Source organism: Spodoptera frugiperda, chromosome 18 (genome assembly GCF_023101765.2).
Source record: "Spodoptera frugiperda isolate SF20-4 chromosome 18, AGI-APGP_CSIRO_Sfru_2.0, whole genome shotgun sequence".
In the NCBI taxonomy this organism is placed as follows: domain Eukaryota; kingdom Metazoa; phylum Arthropoda; class Insecta; order Lepidoptera; family Noctuidae; genus Spodoptera; species Spodoptera frugiperda.
This window is the reverse complement of record NC_064229.1, coordinates 1,647,590-1,670,128: the sequence shown is the minus strand read 5'-3', so window position 1 is coordinate 1,670,128 and position 22,539 is coordinate 1,647,590. Positions and strand designations below refer to the sequence as shown.

The window sequence follows — 22,539 nt, the reverse complement described above, 5'->3', positions numbered from 1 at the left end:
AGATGTTCAGAAACAGTTTTTAGTGTGTGTGATGGGTATGAGTCTTTTAAGTAAATATGTGACCGTATCATTTAGGTAAGAAATACAACTACGACGATAAAAAAAACTAGAGATTTCTATAGTTTTTATTAACAAATTACAATGTATACGTATTTAAAACTTCATCCCTTACAATTAATTCACTTGTTTGCTAATTTTTGTTGATTATGATGTAGTTTGCACTTCAAAAAGACTTTTTAAAGTAAATCCTTCTCTTAGCGGTTCTATAGCTAGTCCTAAATATGAACTATAAACTGGTGGGCTTTCAGATTCTTCTTTATTTTGGGCAAGTTGCGATGCTAAGTACAAATTAGGTCCCATTTCACCGCGGGGTTCTCCGATTTCTTCCAACTCTTCTATATCATCATCTGAGTGCCTTGTATTCTGTGAAAACGTAATTATTATGAACCAATAGGTACTATTGGACCGATACGTGCATAAAATAAGTATAACAAACTTGGCGAAATTGGGGTTTCGCCACCAGTTATTTTCCTGTTTTTCTTGATATTTTCCTGATTTTCCTTTATTATAAACCTCACGGAGCCCGAGTCCTAACGAATGCAAACCGTGGAAAATCGGTTCGTGCGTTCTGGAGTTATAGGGTAAGAAAGGAAAACCCGATTAATTTTTATATACTTAATAGATAAAAGATAACTATTAAACGCTTACATCATTATTCCAATTGAGTTCAACGCCAAATATAGGTTTCTCCGTGTAAGCCTGGTGCAGAGCCTGTAGTTCTGTCAGCAGAGACCGCAATCTATCACGAGGATCGGCTCTAAAACCCAATACATAGCCTCCTGATGTCTTACGGACTTGGAACACAAGTGCTTCTCCAAACTTCGAGTCTTTTACGTTTACCTAAAAAAGGTGAATAGATGTAGATGTAGAATACTTCAGGATTTTATATACTTCTTCTGATACTTAAATAATAAGGAAGGTTAAATATAGATTTTAACAAAAGTCTGAATTTTATATAGTACCCTTAGTATGAATTTGCTTTACGTTAAAAGAAAACGTAGGGTATAATTGGGGGTTCTGCATCACTTGCTCTCGCGGCGCTCGAGCTGCGCGATGCAGAAGCCCCCAATTATACCGCTTATGCAGATCGTAATGTGAATATCGTATTCAATAACAATGCAGTCGAATAGGTATTGCGCTCGATTCGCAACTGCATTCAACGGGAATCCGACTCCCTAGTATCATGATGTAATGCACTGTAGCTTGTTTTGCATCTGTTGCATTATAATATGTAAGAGATTGATCGTCTAAATCTAAACTCATTACACTTGCATTTAATAACACTTGTGAGCACGTTTATTATCATGCATCTGTTATAACAAAACATTGCATCTCAGTTGTATTCCCCGAAGGAGTAGACCGCTATGCTTATGTCCGATGTAATAACACTGTATGAAATCCTTTCCTTTTTACAAGTTAACATCACACTAATATTATAAAATATGTGAAAGTTTGTTTGGATATTTGGATGTTTGTCCGTCAATCACGTTGAAACTACTGAACGGATTTTGATGAAATTTGGTATAGGTACTGACAGAGTATGAGCTGACTAGGGTGATAGGATACTTTTTATCCGAGTGCGGGAAGTAGTTCCCGCGGGAGCGGGTGAAACCGCGGGAAACATAGGTTCATACAATGGTACATACAACTTCCTATTTAGAATTGCATCTCAGGTATCCGCGACACTGTGGCGCCGTTTTCTAAATTAGGAAAGAAAAAAGATGTGTGCTCATTATACGTGCTACATATTATCAAATTGAACTCTAGGATTCCGCACATAGAGTTTAATTTGTATCATTAGAGTTTTAGAACTTGTTCATATACATGAGTGCAATAAATTAAAAAAGTGTCTATATTTAATTGGTAACAATTACTGCGAGTGTTTGTTTGGGATAATCACATAAGATGTCGGTGAGTATTTTTTTTTCTGATTTTTATTAAAAATATTTCATTGTTTATTACGGCTATACTTAGTTTTTTTTTTGTTCCAGGACTCTGAAGACCTTTTTAATTTTGTCCCATACCCGCCAAAGGAACCAAATGCAGGCGAGTCATCTAAACTCAATTTGAAGAGAAAAGGTGGAACATCATCAGCTCCACAAAAGCGCCAGCGAGTTCAAGTATACTCTTATACTAAAACCAGGGCTCAAAATATATCGGCGTCATCAAGGACGATTAAAATTGAAATATATGAGGGTGATAACCAGCCTGAAAAGGCTTGCGAGTGCAGTGCGGACAAATGTGTGCAATACATAATAAAAAATAGTTGTGATGATATATACTTCGCTTTAGAAAATATAATTGGAAAAATTCATGAAAACATGCAATAATTTTTTTTTTATATTTATATTCACACTCTCATGACTGTGTAACATTCTTTTTCAGTTAAGTTTAAATTATCTTTGTTTATATGTATAATCATAATTATTATACTGTTATAATTTTTTTTACTTTTTCTATGTATTTCTTTTGATGCTAAATATTTTACTGTCGAATAAAGATGTGTTTTTATATTTGCAAACTTAAAATACGTCACTATAATTAAAGAAAAATAAATATATAAAATTATTTACATTAATAAAATAATTGTTATTATACTATCATTATTATATTAGCAGTGTCCCGCTGTATAACAACAGTAGCTAAAATTATGTAGTTGATATACTTACTATACCATACCTATGTATGCTAGCTTTAAAAATAAATTAGGAATATGGCGTTACTTTAAACATGTTTAATAAAAATATTTCCTAGGTATTGTGTACACAATTTGGTTTTATTTTAAATCAACTCATCGCAATAGAAGAGGCCTAAGTCTAAAAATTCTTAAAAGGAATAACCACCTTATGACTACGCAATAAGGTCGCATTTTCAGTGTAAACACTCTTGTACTAATGTTAGTATACTATTAAAAAAGCGTATTAGTTCGTGCATACATAATATGAGGTCTCATATAATTGGTTATAAGAAAGTTTCTTGTTATGACCGCCGTTAATTGAGCTCTAATTCCTTTTACGATTTTCATCTCGAATTGCTTGGTGAAAAGCTATTATGGTCGTTATGATGAGCAGACATATTCCATATCTGTATCATTAGGATGCATTCATACCTGATACTAGTAAAAGGAATTTGTTCAGTTAAAAGTATGCTCTAAGTACTACTGTCATAGAGACCAAATATCATAAACATTTATTTATTGTAATTTTTTTTTGCTATAATTTGTTGCAAGGAGTTTGTATATGAACACGGCTTTATTTTTAAAGTTTATAAAAGTATGCTCTCGATGAATTTGCTTTACTTTACTTTCTTACTCGTAAGTTTACATATTTAACTTGGGCTGTGTTCGTTAGTGTCACGAGTTTTTCCTGCGTTTTTTTTTGTGTCGGAATTCTACAACAGTAAAGTATGTAAGTACTTATTTATTATACTTATCTATATTTTCTAAAAGTCGCAGTCATAAAATCTTAGCTATTTTCCACCGACCGCCTACAATAATTCAATATTTATTAACATTTTTATCATTACTCATTTGACCAGTGCTCGCAAGTACATCTACTGAGCGAGAAGTTTTGGCTTCGATTTCCAAATCATGCTAGGTCAATTCATAGGTTCAATATATCCTATAATTAGATTTTTTAGGGTTCTGTTTCTTCCATACAAAAGATGTTTTTTTTTTGACGTTTCCTATAGATAATGGTACGGAAGCCTTCGTGTCGGTTTTTTTTTATTTAAACTTTGAAATCTGTCTCAATCGTAGTGACATGAAAGTGAAGTAAACTTTTGATTTCCCTTTATACATGCATCACTGTATACAGGTGTGATAATATTATATCAATTACTTTTCAGGGCTCAGATTGACAATCCGTTTTGGTTGTATGAAGAGGATTCGCCACAACCTTCAACTGCCGCTAATAGCAGTTCTAAAAAGAAAGCTGAACCAGTGAAGCGGGCTAAAAAGTCCCAAAAGAAAAAAGTTCTGCCGGTGAAAAATCCATTTGCTGGGGAATCAGATTCCGACAGCGATACGATAAAGATTGCCGAGGATACTACTCCACCAGCTATCAAACGAAAGAAAATTGCTGTTTTTCCTGACTCTGAGGTAAGCTTATGCTATACTTTAAACTAGGTACACTTCTAAACTATATACTATACTTTAAACAGGTATTCAATTTTAACTTCTGTTTACTTAATCTATCGATAACCCCCGCCTTTCACAGCCTAGGATATATTTCCATAGACAAAATAAAGTAGGAAAGTGTTTGTTTTTTCCCCCTTATTCTTCGAAACGTTAAGTGGTGATACACACCTTGAATTTAACCTAAATGCTGCTAGGTAGATGTTAAATTGTAGTTTTATTGTTTTCCAGGATGAATCGCAACAACCGATTCGAGCGGCGACTTTAAGAAGTGCTTTCTCTCAGCGCGTAGCTTCGGGTTACAGCTACCAATCAGACCCGACGAAAACAGGGCAATACTTCTTCGAACTGCGAGTGTACAACACTCGCGAGGCTGAGCGGCTGTCATACAACGAGCGCTGGAAGCAAGCTCTCGTAACTTTGAAGCTTGCTACTGACCAGAACACTGGTACTTGGGCTGCATTAACCGGTCTAGTTAATGCTGGTCGAAAAGAAATGAGGGATATTCGCCCGGTACTGTACCCTAATCCCAATAATTAGTATATCATACTAGCTATCCTACCATTTTTTTTTACTTTTTTAGATTCATGTAATCCCCATCTTAGGTTTATAATACCCATTTAACTTTATAGCAAATATTTTATTGTATCTTATTATTACGTATGTGCCATAAGTCTTTTATTATTGTTCATCGATATAAAATAAACCTTGCAGGCTTTACAAATAACAATTACATTTTATTCCTTCTAATTGCATCTATATGTATTCTTTTACAGACATTTTACACATGAGAAATAAAAAAAAATATAAACATTATAATGATTGTGGCGAACAGTTGGGCAGAAAGCATGAGAAATTGATTAACTGCACAAATGAAACAATAAATTGATTAAAAATTACAATTGAGACTTTAAATAAGATTAACTTTGTTTTATGATACATTTAAAATTCAAATTGCATATATTATGTGTATTCTCTTACAGCCATTTAACGCAAGAGAAATTAAAAATTGATGAAATTTACAAATGAGATTGATAAAACATAATATAATATAAAACATATAAGATAATTGCATCTATATGTATTCTTTTACAGACATTTTACACATGAGAAATTAAAAATTGATGAAATATACAAATGAGATTGATAAAACATAATATAATATAAAACATATAAGATAATTGCATCTATATGTATTCTTTTACAGACATTTTACACATGAGAAATTAAAAATTGATGAAATTTACAAATGAGATTGATAAAACATAATATATTATAAAACATATAAGATAAAATATATGAAATATAATACGGGTTAATGTTTTGTATCATAAATTGGAACTAGTATTCAATAACTTATATATTAATTTAAAAATCTAGCTGAAAAGGTATACCTACTTAAAAATGTTTTTTTGTAAAAGCTGTAAGATTTATGTTTCAAAATTGTCATCTCACAATAGATCTAATATTCATAAATCAAATCGCTTGTCGAATTCTGAAATTGACAATGTTCAAGTTATTGCTTCAGCATTTAAAAAAAGAATTATAAGTTATAAAATAAATCCGATTGTTTTCACTATAATTCCCGAAACGTTTTTAAGTCAAATTTCAAACACTGTGTATAATATCATAAAAAAATCCATTAAAAAACATAAAGCAATTAAAGTAAATTTTGAACTATTTATTTCTTACATTTTGCCTAAAAATGATGAAATATCCATGAAATCATTTAACACAAAATTTAATATTATAGTGCAAAACACTGATATTGCCGATATTTACCTGAAATGTTCTGAGAAATTAATATCAAAATGTTCCGAGTTTGAACTTTCAGACTCAGGTTGGACAATAAATTTTATAAGTCATTTGGAAGTAAATATAAATAAGTACAATCCTCTAAGAGCTGGAACTTACTTAAAGTTACCTGCCGTCATAAGAAATACAAAATCTTGTTTAAACATACATAACAATGACAATTATTGTTTTTTGTGGAGTCTTTCAGCTCATATGTATCCAACTACACAAAATCCTAATCGTACAAAATCTTATCCGCATTATACGAAACTATTTAATATAAATAATTTATCATTTCCTCCGAATTTTAATGACATAAAAATATTTGAGATGAATAATCCATTTATAAGTGTGAATGTTTATGGTCTGGACTCTAATAATCATGTAACAGGCCCTTTATATTTGACATGTAAACGTAAGCTTATCCATGCTAATCTGTTATACATATTTAAAAATGGAAAAGCACATTTTTGTTTAATAAAAGACTTTAGTCGCCTTTTGCATCGTCAATTAACTAAACACAAGTCTAAAGTATTTTTATGCGATGAATGTTTTTTATACTTTGACCAAATAAATAAATTGATGAATCACAACTGTGGTAGAATACAAACCATTTTACCTGAAGAACATAGCAAATTACATTTTGTGAACTTTGAAAGAACTCAAAGAATACCTATTGTGATATATGGTGATTTTGAAAGTTTATTATGTGAATACTCGGACAAAAATAAATCCATTTTTACTGAAAGTGTACAAGCACATAAAGCATCCTCATTTGCTTACTATATTTGCTGCAAGGCTAAACCCGAACTGAATGATTTTGTAAGTTATAGAGGCCCAAATTGTGGCCAAACATTTGTTGAAACAATAGTAAATGATGTCAAAAGGCTTCATAACATTTTACAAGAAGACAGGCCTATGTTACCTCTTACCCCTGAGGAGTTAACTGCTCATAATGAAGCTACAACATGTCACATATGTAAAACTCAATTTGTTAAAAACGATAAAATTGTAAAGGACCATGATCATTTCACCGGTAAATATAGAGGTCCCGCACATAATAACTGCAATTTAAATTTTAAAAAATGTCAATTTATACCAATAATTTTTCATAATCTCTCTGGATATGATTCTCATTTATTTATTAAAGAATTATCTGGTATCCTTGGTAGAATCAATTTAATTCCTAAATCAAAAGAAAAATATATATCGTTTACTAAGTTCATACCGATTGATAAAACAAATACCGCACAGTTAAAATTTATAGATTCATTTAACTTTTTGAGTACTAGTTTAGATAAATTAGCAAAAACTTTACATTCAAACGATTTTCATCACTTGCAATTGTATTTTCCTGATGAAAACTTATTTCAATTAGTTCGTAGAAAAGGTGTGTACTGTTATGACTACATAGATACGTGGGAAAAATATAACGAAACTCAACTGCCTGAGCGATCTAAATTTTTTAACAAACTTACCGGGGAACATATTTCACCAGATGATTATCAACATGCTAAAAAAGTGTGGGATAGTTTCAAAATAAAAAATTTAGGAGAGTATACGGACCTATATTTGAAATGTGACGTACTTTTACTATGCGATATTTTTGAAAAATTTAGAGATATGAGTTTAAATTATTATAGTTTGGATCCATGTTTCTATGTTTCATCCCCATCATTAAGTTGGGATGCTATGCTGTTACACACTAAAGTTGAACTGGAATTAATTTCAGATGTTGATATGTACCAAATGTTAGAAGATGGAATTCGGGGTGGTCTTGCCCAGTGTTCACTGAGATATGCTAAAGCTAATAATAAATATCTATCGTCTTATAATAATAAAGAGCCAAGTTCCTATCTAATTTACCTAGACTGTGTTAACTTATATGGATTTGCTATGATGCAAAAACTGCCTATGTGTAATTTTAAATTTATGAATGAAAATGAAATAGTCAATTTCAATGTCATGAATGTATCTAAAAAGAGCAAACAAGGTTATATTCTTGAAGTAGACTTATATTATCCACCTAGCATTCATAATTCCCATTCAGATTTGCCTTTTGCAGCTGAAAAGTTTTCGCCTTTACAAAGTCAATGTAAAAAATTAATAGCAAATCTGCATAACAAACATCGTTTTGTAATCCATTATTTACATTTACAAGAGTGTTTAAAAAATGGTTTAATATTACTTAAAATACACAGAATACTAACATTCTTCCAAGATAATTTTTTAGAGCCATATATTTCATTAAATACATCTCTAAGACAAAAAGCGAAGTCAGATTTTGAAAGAGACTTTTTCAAAAAACAAAACAACTCTATTTTTGGGAAAACGATTGAAAACAAGCGCAAACAACTTGATGTTCGACTAGTTCAGTTATGGAAAGATAAATTAAATACAACTAACAAATTACATGGGGCGGAAAAATATATAAGTGCCCCAAACTTTAAAGACTTGACAATTTTAGACAAAAATTTGGTGGCTATTCAGTTAAATAAAACAAAAGTAATTTTAGATCGTCCCATTTATATTGGATTTTCTATACTCGAAATATCTAAAACACATTTATATAATTTTCATTATTCTGTTATGAAAAAGATCTATGAAGATAACATAAAACTGTGTTATACGGACACTGATAGTCTTCTTTATCACATAAAAACTGATGACTTTTACGCTGACATGAAAAATAATATTATGTATTTTGATACAAGCAATTTCGTAGAAAATAATATATATAGTATGCCAAAAGCTAACATGCAATTACCGGGTTATTTCAAAGACGAAATGGGAGGAGATGTGATCTCAGAATTTGTTGGTTTACGTGCTAAATTATATTGTATACAGTCAGAGAAAAAAACCGTTAAAAAGGCAAAAGGGGTTACAAAGCCGGTAACAAAAAAATTGGATATTGAAAAATATAAAAGAGCTTTAAAATATAATGAAAATTTAAGAGATGATATGTATATTATACGATCAAAAAATCATTGCATTTTTACGCAAAAATTGAATAAGTTAATTCTTAACAGAGATGACAATAAAAGACAAATGATAAAAAATAGTTTTGAAACTGTGCCTTGGGGGCACTATGGCACAATACTTTAATAAGAATTCGTATTTAATTATTATGTATATCATAATCTACTATTATGTGAATGTACACACACTGTTTTGATAACATGTATACTTGTATGCCAAATAAATATTATAAAGTACTTTGTTGTTTTTATTTATAAATTAAAAATATACCATATAAATATATTGTTTACTGAAAGGTAAATAAAAGGAGATTTGAAATTTTGCAACATATTATATTCAACAATAAGTAATAAGCAGCTTAACACTCCTGTCGAAATAAGATTCACTGTTGATTAGACAAGCTAATTTTTTTTACTATTTTACCTATCAAATATTCAATTTCATCCATAATATCATCACAATAGTCTTTCACTAGGTACTGAACACTTACACGAGCATTATTATTTTCACTGCAATTAATTCCTGGTACAGTGTCACCACTCAGATCATAAACTGCTATATTTATCAAATGATGACATTTTCCTGGTTCATTTCGAATAACATAAGACAAAGATGTGTCCGGTTTCCTTTTTTTCGTATTCTTGGAACTTTGAGCTTGATTATTCTGAGAGTCTTTAAATGATAAATGTTGCCGATTTGTTAAGTTTTCAAAATACGTTTTGCAGTTTTCCTCAGAATATAATAGGGGGCCGTCATTGAGATCCTCAGAATTGAGCTGTAAAAACACAATTTATTAACATCAAAAATAGAAACATTATAAATAAATACATTAGAAGCTGAATACTATCTTGGGTATTCTGGAAAAGTTTATAACTACACTGACGGACTAATAAACTCCATCAAAGTTCAACACGCAGCTACCTTTGAAAAGTGGAAAGGGCCATTTAATTTTTTAAACAAAATCTTTGTTGCAGTTTTTTATCTGGGCATATATGAATTCAACTACTTATGATGAATAAAATAATATTTACTAACCTCTTGTATTTCTGTCTGATCAACTTCGTCCAAAGGAGTTGTGATTTGAGATTCAACATTATCAAATACAAATCTGTTAAGTCCTCCAATGTCAAGAATGCTGGGGCTGTATGACATGATTCTGAAAATAAAACTTGAGTAAGATATCTAATTATTCACATTAAAAATATAGTAATAACGTATAACGTTAAAAACTTACCAATAAATTGATTTCTCCGCTAACAACAGGTCCTGCTTCGACTAACTATGTCAGCATAATGAAATTAGGTATTATATAATATTGTAATACAAGAATACAAAATTCTTAACTTTAACCTGTACGAACATGTTTAATCCTGTATTTATGTTTTTATGTAATATATCTTAATTAGTGTGATTGGTATAGCTACCTATAAATATGCGTGTTAGACACTAATTACAGTAATTGTCAAAATGAAGTTGATCAAGCAACCCATATCTTTGAAAGTTAACAATATAGATTTAAATGAATCTTCTCACCAGATCAGACATAGTCCTTTATTACCGAATACGATTCGATGTATAATGTGTGGTCCGTCGAACTGTGGTAAAACAAACGTTATGATTAGTTTGTTGTTACATGAAAATGGAATTAAATTTAAAAATCTTTATCTTTATTCCAAAACTTCATTTCAACCAAAATATCGTTTCTTGAGTCAAGTATTAACAAGAGTGCCGCAGATCAACTTCTATAAGTTTAACGATGATAAAGAGGTCATTTCTCCGACTGAAGCCTTACCAAATTCTGTATTTATATTTGATGATGTTGCATGTGAAAATCAAGTAAATATACGCAATTATTTCTGCATGGGTAGGCATAAACAAATAGATTGTTTCTATTTATCTCAAACCTATTCGAAAATTCCGAAACAACTGTTACGTGACAATGTAAATTTTCTTATTATATTCAAACAAGATGATGTGAATTTAAAACATATTTATGAAGAGCATGTTAGTTCTGATTTACAGTGGAAAAAGTTCAGAAATATTTGTCAAACTGTTTGGAGTAAACCTTATAATTTTCTACTTATAAATAAAGATTCGTCATTAAATAACGGAAGGTACAGACAGAATTTTGATATGTTTTTTAAATTTGACTGACTGTTTATATGTGCATATAAGTAATTAACATGCAAAATCAAATTCAGTATAATTTGTTCTTTAGCTTAATACAGTTGTGATAATACGTATTACAACATGGAGAAAAATATTAAAATAGAATTAATGAAATCTGTAGACTCCATAAAGAATAAAATAAAACAAATGAAAAACCAGGAACACTCTATGAACTTGTCACTTGATAAAATGTTAAAACCTGTCACAGATCCCCTTAAAACCCTCGTTGATTCGAATAAGACAATAGAGAAAATACAAACTTTTGAAAATACACACTCTAATTTTGAAGACATGAAATTGGATGACATTAATACTAGTTCATCAACGAAGTTTGAAGAATGCTACGATCCACAACCGAATCCTATACAGATCGTTAAAAAGTCTCCCCAGACGGAATTACTGGATGATTTAGAAATATCATTAGAGGGTCGTGATATCCATGATATTTATGATGGGGTAAATATACCATTTGGAATAAGGAGTGCAAACAAAAAATTACTAATGGGTAATTCAATAGTTTCATTTTCTAAAATAGATAGTGTGAATGATGATAATTTCGTTTTAATTAAAATTGGTGACAAAAGCTACAATTTAACCCCTGGTTTAAAAGAACTTTTACTTCGAAGAAAACCTGATTTGAAACTAATATCGAGCGAAGATAAACTTGTCTATAAAGATATGTTGCATTATACAAATGCACATAAGAGAGATTTTAATCCCAATGGGCAAATAAGAGGCGATAAAGGTATAAAATATCGTGAAATAATCAAGCCATTGTTTTCTGAAACGTTAAACAATAATGTTGTCACTAAATTTGGAGGAAGCTTACCAACACTAAAGAAATACAAAAATAACACTGACTTGGTATATTGGGATGATCCTAATGAACTGGTTGACAGATTGAAACTATTAATTGCTTCGCGAGATGCCGGTAATACAAACCATGATAATGAAATTTTATCAATAATCGAAGAATTAAAAGAAGCTGGCATAATCCAATAATAAATAGTCATGTTAACATGCTTTTTATTCAGTATTTTAGCTGAATTCAAGACAAATATACTAAATTGTGAACATGAGTAAAGCTGATGTGGTAAACGAAATTCATAAAAATGCGAGGGTGAACTATCCACGAAGACGTGTTATCATGAAAGATATAGATGACTTGTGGCAAGCAGACTTAATTGATATGCAATCAATTTCAAAAGAAAATAAAAGTTACAGATATATTCTTGCCGTCATTGATACATTTTCGAAATATGCTTGGGCCTTACCTATGAGAAGTAAAACCAAAGAAGATGTGTGTAACTCTTTCAAAACTTTGTTAGATAAAGGGCGTGTTCCTAAAAATCTGCAGACAGATAATGGAACAGAATTTTATAATAACAAATTTCAGAAGCTTATGAAATCGTATCATATTAACCATTATTCAACTTTCTCAACAAAAAAGGCTTCAATAGTTGAACGATTTATCAGAACATTGAAATCGAAAATCTATAAAGAATTTAGTTTAAATGGTAATTACAATTGGGTAAATAATACCCTCAATGATGTTATTTACAAATACAATCACACTCACCATCGCACTATTAATGAAATCCCTGCTAATGTGAACAATATTAATAAAAAACTGATATTAGAAAGGTATTTAAAATTGCTAAAAAATGATAATTTAAAAAGCAAGTACAAAGTAGGTGATTATGTGCGTATCAGTAAATACAAAGGAACATTTGAAAAAGGTTACACTCCCAACTGGTCAACAGAAATATTTAAAATTCGTAAAATACAAGATACAACTCCTATAACTTACTTAATCGAAGATACTATCAGAGGTCAGCCTATTTTAGGTGCATTTTATACACAAGAACTTCAAAAAACAAAACATCCCAATGTATATCTAGTCGAGAAAGTTCTTAGAAGAAAAGGTAACAGGGTTTTAGTAAAATGGTTAGGTCTATCTTCAGCTGAAAGCAGTTGGATTGATAAATCGAATGTAATATTATAAAACTCGAATCACGTAACTATTTATTAAAGTATTCAAAGCGGAATCATCAGTCTTATAATGTGTTTTGGAGAGAGTAGTCTTCTCAATTGGCTTATTAATAATATACCATTTGAATTACATTTACCAGGATATAATTACTGTGGTCCTGGTACTAAATTAATAAAAAGACTTACACAAGGAGATAAAGGTATAAATAAGTTGGACGAATATTGCAAAGATCACGATATTGCATATCACAAATCATCAAACTTAAAGGATCGACATAAAGCTGATTTAATTTTGTTAAAAATGGCAAGAGAGCGAGCTGTTGCTTCCGATGCCAATATAGGTGAAAAACTCGCAGCTCGCTTAGTAAGTAAGGCTATGTTAGCAAAAATTAAAACTGGTTCTGGTTTGAACAAAAAGCATTCTCCAAAAATTATACCTGGAAAAGGGTTAAAAAGTAAATTAAAATCTGTTATTACAAAAGCAAAAAGACACATAAAAAAATTAAAACCTAAGAGCAAGAAAATGGCTATAGAATTAGCTATTGCCGCTGCCAGAGAATTAGCTGATGATTCATCGATTAAGCTCCCTCGTATTATTCCTATTCCAAAAACTGGCGGAGTACTACCGTTGATTCCTATTTTTGCGGGATTATCAGCGGCGGGGGCTTTAGCAGGCGGTGCAGCTGGTATTGCTAAAACCATAAATGAATTCAAAATGGCTAAAAAGCTGTATGAAGAATCGAAGAGACACAATGAAAAAATGGAAGCTCTATGTATTGGGAAAGGACTACACCTTAAACCACATAAAGGCGGACTTGGAATTTTCGTATCAAAAGAAAAAAACTAAGATATCGGCTACCCAAACGGGCCTTAACTAACTTTGACATTTTAAAGTATGGAAATAGAATTCCTTATTTTAGAGGTGTCTTTATGAGAGATGAGCTCCCTAAATATCCTTATAAAAAAGAATGTGGAGTTATTAATTTAGATAGTTCTAAAAATCCTGGCTCTCATTGGGTAGCCTATGCAAAATATAATGATTATGTTGAGTATTTTGACAGCTATGGAAATCTTAAACCTCCGAAGGAATTCATAAAATATGTAGGTTCCAACATTAAATATAATTATGAAAATATACAACGTGATCACCCCTTCAATTGTGGACATCTATGTTTAATTTTTTTAAAGAATTTTTGGTATAATCAAGAAATAAAATAAACAGGATCATATAAAAGAGTTCAGTATGCAAGCATGTCTACTACGGTTACAATCTCTGGAAATAAATCAGAACTGGTCTCGTATTTTCAACCACCTCTTCATTTATCTGATCAATACGAGTGCGGTTTACTATACTTTTCAGTATTAAAAACAAGACCAAACGTGCCCGTTAATAACAGCAGTTTAACAGCTGTAATCAGAATCGAATGTGATCTTGTGCACGGTTCATATTACAACGGATTACCGACTCATTTTATTCATGAATTTATATCTGATACTGCTCCAGGTCGCAGCTACACAGAAATACCTCAGAACGTTATTTACTTCCCAGTGAACAAAAATATAATTTCATCCATATCTGTCAGGATTGTAGATCAGTTTGGTTCCTGTATTGACTTTGGTGAAGAACATATTCAATTACGTCTTCATTTAAGAAAAGCAAAATGATAGTATATAATAAAAAGCCTCCAGTGAAAATAAAACGTCCTATTCCGTCAACAACCGTTAAGGTGCCCAGACGTAAGAAAAACGTGAAGAAATTGACTAAATCAAATAAAGATTTTCTTAAAGCTTTAGGGTTTAAAGTATGAGTATACTACAGATTACTGATTTACCACACTTTGATAGTTCAATCGAAAGCTATGAAGTCCATTCATACAATCCCTACAATAACAGCTTTAGAGAAAACGATGAAATCAGAATCCCCATACATCAGCAAGACATATACGTGCTACCGTCAGCCAGTTCAATCTACATCGAAGGCCAGGCAAAGCTGTTCGGTAAGGATGGGCATCCGAGCAAGAAACCTGTTACGTTCACTAATAACCCTGTTATGTATTTGTTCCAAGACATCAGATACGAAATGAATGGAATTGAAATAGATCGTATAAAAAATTCCGGAATAACATCAACAATAAAGTCATACATCTCATTCAATGAAGCAGAAAGTAAAGTTGCTGCATTGTGGGGTTGGAATTTAAACGGGTTCCAAAGTGATGGGCATTTTAGCGTTGTGGTGCCATTAAATAAGATTTTAGGGTTTGCAGAGGATTACAATAAAATTGTAATAAATTGTAAACACGAACTTATATTGAATAGGAGTAATTCTAACTTAAATAGTATTATTCTTACTGATGAAAACGTCCAGCTTCAAATAGATATACAAAGGGTTCAGTGGAGAGTACCACATATAAAAGTTTCAGATAGAGAACGTTTAACACTTTTAAAGCATTTAGAAAGAGATAAACCTATTCAGATGGCTTTTAGAAATTGGGATTTATATGAGTATCCTTTACTACCTAAAACCACAAAGCATTCTTGGTCAGTAAAAACTGCTTCTCAATTAGAAAAGCCCCGGTATGTAATTTTTTGCTTGCAGACTAATAGAAAAAGTAATAAATCAAAAGACAGCTCAGTATTTGATCATTGTGATGTGACAAATGTAACGCTATTTTTGAATTCTCAATATTACCCTTATGAACCTTTAGGTTTAAAGTTTTCTGAAAACAAGTACAGTATATTATATGAAATGTATGTGAAATTTCGTCAGTCGTATTATAGCAGCCCAGTCGATCCCTTGCTTGATCTGAAAAATTTTAAAGAAAAAGCACCACTTTTTATCATAGATTGTTCAAGGCAAAATGACTGTTTAAAAACAGGCCCGGTAGATGTGAGGTTGGAATTTGAATGTTCAACATTAATACCAGATAACACAACTGCCTACTGTTTAATTATTAACGATCGACTTGTGGAATACAAACCGTTAAGTAACATTGTGCGCAGGCTATCATGACTGCAATTGTAGATGTTCAAGGTTTCAAAACAGAAGCTAATGAATTTATAATAAAGGAGATTGCGATATTATGCGATAAAAAAATACAGGTATTTCTAATAAAACCTCCATTTCCATTTTACGATTTGACTAAACAAGAACGTCGACAAGTAAGTTGGATTGAGCGCAATAGAAAGATATACTGGAATGAAGGAATTGTGCCTTACTCAAATTATCAGAATTTGGTTATAAATATTTTAAGAGATAAATGTGTTTATGTCAAAGGTTCAGAAAAAGTGTCATGGTTAAGAAACATTGTAAATAGTACTAATGTTAATAACTTAGAAGATAAAGGATGTCCTAGTTTATTAAACTTATATGAAGAATATGAAAACTCTCATGATCTGTATAGCTGTATTTATCATGATTCAGTATGTGCATTAAAAAATGTTCTCTGTTTAAATAAATGGCGTATAGACAATGTAGTATAAACACTCTAAGTAACTAATAAATTTTTGAAATAAATATTTTCTTGTTTTATTCCTTAAAGGTCGATTATATAGTAATTCCCACAGTTCATGGTTTAATTTTCGAACAGATGATCGAATCAAACGTATTGGCTAAGTGATGTATTGTTATTGAATACGATATTCACATTACGATCTGCATAAGCGGTATAATTGGGGGCTTCTGCATCGCGCAGCTCGAGCGCCGCGAGAGCAAGTGATGCAGAACCCCAATTATACCCTACTAACGTAAAGGATACTCGTACTAAGGGTATAGAAATTGTTATTAGATACTCACGCTTTCAATGGTAATGTAAGGCATAGAGATGTTGAAGGCGTCATTGATGTCTGCGAACCAAACCACTCGGACATTGGTGATTATCAGGGTGCCCAGGTTGCCGGAGTCACTCGACAGGTTCCAAATACTATGCTCGAGTAGAGCTATCTGGAAAATTGGATAATTTTCACTATCTTTAATTATATCATTTCTGATTAATTCTCACCTTTCAGGAAATCGTTAACAGTGAGTAATATACTGTTTATTGGATTGTAACAGTATAAATGGTATATTTAAGATAAATATGTATTTTGCATGTCATTATATTATGACTGAATACTGAACTCATAGACATTTTGTAACACCTTTTATATAACTGTATTCATTAGCATATAAATCCTTTGACTTTGACTTTAATTTTAATAAGCTTTTCTCTAAATCAGACTAATTTCTATACTTTACTTTTTCTAGCGGCAACATCCGTAACTGCTTGTTGTGTATAATAGCAGCTCTCAGCTTTAGGTCTCGATACAATCTGGAGCCTGTATACGCTCTGAAAACAAATAAATGATGACGTTATTAGCCAGTAAATACTCATATTGAATAGATAGAAGTGAAAAAGAAGAGTGAAGAAAAGGTATCTAGATTGTGTGAGGAGAGCTAGGGAAAGAAAAAGACTCACATTCATGGATGAAAGCAATAAAACCAAAGACTTTGTAATGTGAAGTCAGGTTAGGCAGAATGGAGACAGGACAAGTGTATGTATTTACCAAGATTTGAGAAGACATAGCTAAGTACTACCAATTTTTGTGAAGGAGAAAAATCATTCAACGCCTTTTTCCGCCTTAGGCGAGTTGAGAGAGAGTATCAGACTCTTACTGACTAAAAATCACCCCGTTCCTACTCCTGCTTCGAGTCAGAGCCCCAGTAAACCGTTAAGTTCTCCGCAGTATGAGACAGAATAACCAAATTAAAAAAAATATAAAAGAGGAGTAGGAAACTTACTTATGCACACCAGCCACTGAAGTGTAATGTCGGACACAGTTCGGAGATAGATTGGTGAAGATGAATTCATATTTGTTGGTTTTGTAGGCTGCCAGCACGTTGAGCGCCTGCGTGGTGCCGCGGAGACCTGAGTTCACCACCTTGGTGTTTGTGGTTAGGATGCAGTTCAGGCCTATAGCTGGAATTATAGAAAATTAATTTACAATATTTATTCCTTACTAGCGACTAGCGACCCACCCCAGCTTCGCATGGGTGCAATGGTGACATATTATGCATGTATTATACATATAAACCTTCCTTTTGAATCATTATCTATTAAAAAAAAAAAAACATCTTAATCAGTTGTGTGGTTTTAAGCATACAAAGGGTCATAGGGACAGAGAAAGCGACTTTGTTTTGTACTATGTAATGATAACGTCACATTAAAATGCAATATTGTTTGAAACTAAATATTAACAGATATTTTTCTTATTCTTCTTAAAAAACTAATTGGCCCGCACTAGGATTGTCTCGTATGTCGTGGGTATGTTTAAAGTTCACATACATACATATGACACCCAGACCCCAAACAAAATTGATGTGTGGATCACACTAATGACTTCTCTCGCCTTGGGCGAGGCGAGTGGGAGTGTCAGACTCTTACTGACTAAAAACCACCCCGTTCCTACTCCTGCTTTTTGAGCCGGAGCCCCGGCAACCCGCTAGGCAGTCCACAGCTCCGGGTCGGCATCAGCCCTATTGGGCCCCATCTGTGATGTAATGATAGTTAAGGAATTGTCGAAGTTATGTGTACAATAGTTAGTAAAGGCACTAACACAAATTGATTCTAGGTGACGCCAGTGAATGCCAGATGATCCTCAGGTTGGTAACCACCATGCGTCCCTTGGTGCCGCTGTTGCCTTTCGTGTCTTCGATGGGTTCGATCCTATCAAATATCTTCTCGCCAGGACGGAGCTTTAGATACCTGAAACATTAATAAAAAAATGTTATTGGGGTCACCATAACTTAAAGGATGATGGGACTCTGATAGATGTTTGTCATTTACTTTAAAGTATTTCTTTGAACCTGATTAGTAGTTAATGGAGATGAAGGCGAGACCCATGTAATAGATGGTTACATTAAGGGTCTCAGCACACATATGCTATCGGGAAGGGATCGTCACCGTATCGCCTCGAGCCGTTCAGAATGGTTTGTATTAAACTTACTGCAACGCACACTAATCGGAATATTAACGTATATCGCCTCGCCTCGGAACAGGCTCCGAACTTGAATTCCCGCGCTTACGGCTCATCGTCCCCGCGCTTACGTTTCTCCGTCCCCGTGCTTACGTCTCTCCGTACCGACTAACTATCGTGTTAGTCTAGTCGAGTGTCGCCTAGCCGTAGCCGAAAATTGACGTACAGGCGCTGCTGATACGCTTTCGTTACGTGCATACGGTAGGTTGACGCCTGGTTGACAGCGAGGCGAAAGGCGTCACGGTTACGATCCCTTTCCGATCCCATATGTGTGCTGAGACCTTAAGGGTGCTTTTCCACAAGAGATGTGCTATGCTATGCTACTGTGGATGTGTTTGGCTTCCAACAATCATATTTACATCTTCGTAGCATAGCTACATAGCACATCTCCGGTGGAAAGGTATCCTAATGCCGCAAATTGACTACTGAGCAGAACGTGTTAAACTGAAAATAAAAGACATGATGTTTGTTGAAGCCTAGAAAGATTTATGTAGTGTATCTTCCGACTAAAAATAACACAGATAAACAATAACAAGAAACCATCTTGAGTAGCCACAGCCACAACACCGACATGAGTACCGAATTCTAATTACATTTATTTTTAGAAAAGAAGAAGAAAAAAAAACACATTTCTCATACCAGACCAGTACTCAAGGAAACTCAGTGCCGAGGGAATAAAGAGCAGTTCTTCCCTTAAATCTGAATAAAAATGTGAAGGTTATAAATAACGGTATTATGAAAGAAAAGTCCGTCTCGCATAAACTTTTAAAACATGTTAATTTAATTTTCATATCTTGTAGAGCGGTGCCTTACGCAGTTAATAGCTTGGGACACTTGATACCCGCTCGTTTTAGCGACGATATCATAAGCCATTTACATAAGGGGGAAAACAGACATAATGCCACTTAGATGTAAGGAGAGACAACTACCATATTGTTTTTTCAAAAAGTGTTAGGTATAGACCATGAAGCAAGTACAAAGAGGAGATGCTGTACTGTGATTATGCACTATGACACAAAAAAAACGGTAATGCCCAATGTTATTATAAGTGAATATAAGAGCCATGGTGTAGCATAGGTTATAAGCCGACTCGACCAGAGTAATGGCACATTTTAAAGTGAACAATTGGCATCGGTTTTGTAGTATGAGACCGCTAGATTGAAAATAGAAGTGCGTGGTTTGTAACGTCCCGCATTCCCTGTAAAGGGGATGCATTGTGTTAAAGGACATTTCCTCTTTGTATTTGCTGCATGGTATAGTCTCTTAGTAGAGGGACGAGACTTACACTATTATAATAATAATGAATTCCATCCTGTCTCTCTTTTCCATCTTAGTCATGTGACCATCCTAACTCTTGACGTGGGTGTCGTATGAGCTGACTAAAGAATTAGACAATAATTTGATGGAGACCACGCAGCGGCGTTTTCTGATAAACATGAACCTTTTAAAGTGTAATATCTAAACCGCCTGCCAAGTGTGATGCGCGGAGATTCATGCGAGAGAGACAACCCCCTCTTGGGTAGAAGGAGGTCTATAGTCCAATAATCTTACTACCACGCACTGTGGATGAAGGTCAAGCCACAGAACTGAGAATTCTTGGACCGGGAAACTTGAAGATTGTGGCTAAGATCTTGTAATTAGCATTTATAATAACGGCCGGTTCACAAGGCTATTAACAAAACTTACAATCATAACAAAATAAAGCATTAATCTGCTATTTTTACCTACTCTACTAACTTACTTTGTATATAAGATTACGAAAGATCTAATAATGGGTACTTACGCGAAAGGTAAATCAAAGAGCACTTCTCTATCTTCCCACACAGCCCCAGTTTTATTTTTAGTCATTTTTTTAAAAACAAAACAAAATACGACACTCTAATCTTACAGCCTGTTTTTGTTTATATTCCGTTGCTATGACAACGTAACTAGCTAAGTAATATGCTTTATGGAGCTCGCCTAAAGATAAGCCTATATTTTTTATGAAGCCTATATTAAAACTAATTTATATTCTAGAAATTTTTATTTAGGAATGCAATGAAAAAAGTGTTTGGTTCGGATTTTATGTAAATTTTAGTTATTAATGCTTAGTTTTGTTAGTTAGATTTGAGGTAGGACTATGAAAAGTTGTTTGTTTAAAAAGTAGTGTGAATGAATAGGATAGAAAGAAGTAAGTAAGTTATACATGTTCCAATGTCTTTTTAACAAGAGCTGGAAGAAGAGATTGAGATTCGTTGCATATACAAATTCTTAGCGAGTAACGAATACAGTAACGCATGGAGTTTCCTACTCGTTCTTCTACATTCGAAGCTACACTTTGGAACGAGCACCTAGTTTCACTGATGGACGGATTAAAATACTATTATTTATTTGTGGACATTTCAAAAATACTTATTTATGGTTTAGTTGGAATATGTAGATACATTACATGACTTTGACTTGAAGGATTAAGATTTTTTTATCGTCACGCCCATTTCGGTTCGTAATACCCCTGTACAAGTGTACAATGTACAGCCACTTTTCACCATTGTTTTTTAATCCTATGTGGTGGGCCTATTGCCATATACTGGGCAATGCAGACTTCGTTATACTGCTGAGAAATTTTCAAAAGCCTAGTAATACTTTGCCCAAACAGGGAATCGAACCCGAGACCACTTGATCAATGAGGCAATCTGAAGAAAAGTATGAACATAAATCAGTAATAACTATTAAGTAACATAACTAAACATAATAATGTCACAGGTGTTATCTAATGTAGGACCTTTAGGTAGATTAAGTATAAGTACTTATATCAGACCTACTTTTTGCCAGAATCTAAAATTCTAATAAGCATGATCATAATATATTTTCATACCAGGTCGTTTTAAAAGATGACCGAACCACTACGGGCGGCTGTGGCCAGATACTCAGGTAACCAGACACATGAAATATTGACGGACCAAGTAACATTAATATTTGTTAGAATGCCAGACGCTGTTTCATATTTATACGTCTTAAAACACAAGAGGTCAGGGCCGGCCGCGATTTTGGGGCCCCTAGGGAACCACTAGAAGTGGGCCCATAATATTACTTTTGATGAAAATTGTAGAAATGTGTTGTGTTGAAGTTAAATGGAAAATTATTGTAGAAAAATTGTATTTTTTTTAAATTTTGGAAATAGTTTTTTTAAGGACTGCCTCGTTGGTCCAGTGATCGCAAGCGCGACTACCAGACAAGGGGTTCCGGGTTCAATTCCCGATTCGATTCGGGTAAAAGTATGACAGGTCTTTGTTTGGTTTTGCGTAAATTTCTCAGTAGTAAGTAGCACGGAGTCTGGAATTGTCCCCAGTATATGGCAATAGGCTCACCCCCTATTACATGGGACTTATAACACAAATGGTGAAAAGTGACTGTACATT

General features: G+C 33.0%; 2 protein-coding genes across 2 annotated transcripts; one reads left to right on the top strand and one right to left on the bottom strand.

The window, feature by feature from the left end:
* Positions 1-172: 172 nt before the first annotated feature.
* On the bottom strand, positions 173-21,048 carry LOC118278209 (Bardet-Biedl syndrome 5 protein homolog). Its single transcript, XM_050700223.1, has 7 exons — positions 20,925-21,048; positions 18,722-18,870; positions 17,907-18,084; positions 17,364-17,454; positions 16,923-17,069; positions 709-900; positions 173-423 (listed from the first exon to the last, which is right to left on the bottom strand). Exons 1-7 carry the CDS (start codon positions 20,987-20,989, stop codon positions 205-207), a joined length of 1,041 nt encoding a protein of 346 aa, XP_050556180.1. The 5' UTR covers positions 20,990-21,048; the 3' UTR covers positions 173-204.
* Positions 1,059-4,958, top strand: LOC118281470 (uncharacterized). The gene is made up of 3 exons (XM_035602043.2): positions 1,059-3,467; positions 3,907-4,159; positions 4,427-4,958. Coding segments are annotated over exons 1-3 (564 nt in total). The 5' UTR covers positions 1,059-3,465; the 3' UTR covers positions 4,736-4,958.
* Positions 21,049-22,539: the final 1,491 nt, after the last annotated feature.

What these genes read in the sequence shown, in the direction of transcription:
- LOC118281470 (XM_035602043.2), top strand. An exon ending in CTGTTTTTCCTGACTCTGAG is followed by an intron (nt 4,160 to 4,426) that starts GTAAGCTTATGC and finishes ATTGTTTTCCAG; the next exon opens with GATGAATCGCAACAACCGAT.
- LOC118278209 (XM_050700223.1), bottom strand. Translation starts at nt 20,989, where the DNA reads ATGACTAAAAATAAAACTGGGGCTGTGTGGGAAGATAGAGAAGTGCTC. An exon ending in CTCTTTGATTTACCTTTCGC is followed by an intron (nt 18,871 to 20,924) that starts GTAAGTACCCAT and finishes TTAATGTTTCAG; the next exon opens with GTATCTAAAGCTCCGTCCTG. An exon ending in CTTACATTACCATTGAAAGC is followed by an intron (nt 901 to 16,922) that starts GTGAGTATCTAA and finishes CACCTTTTTTAG; the next exon opens with GTAAACGTAAAAGACTCGAA.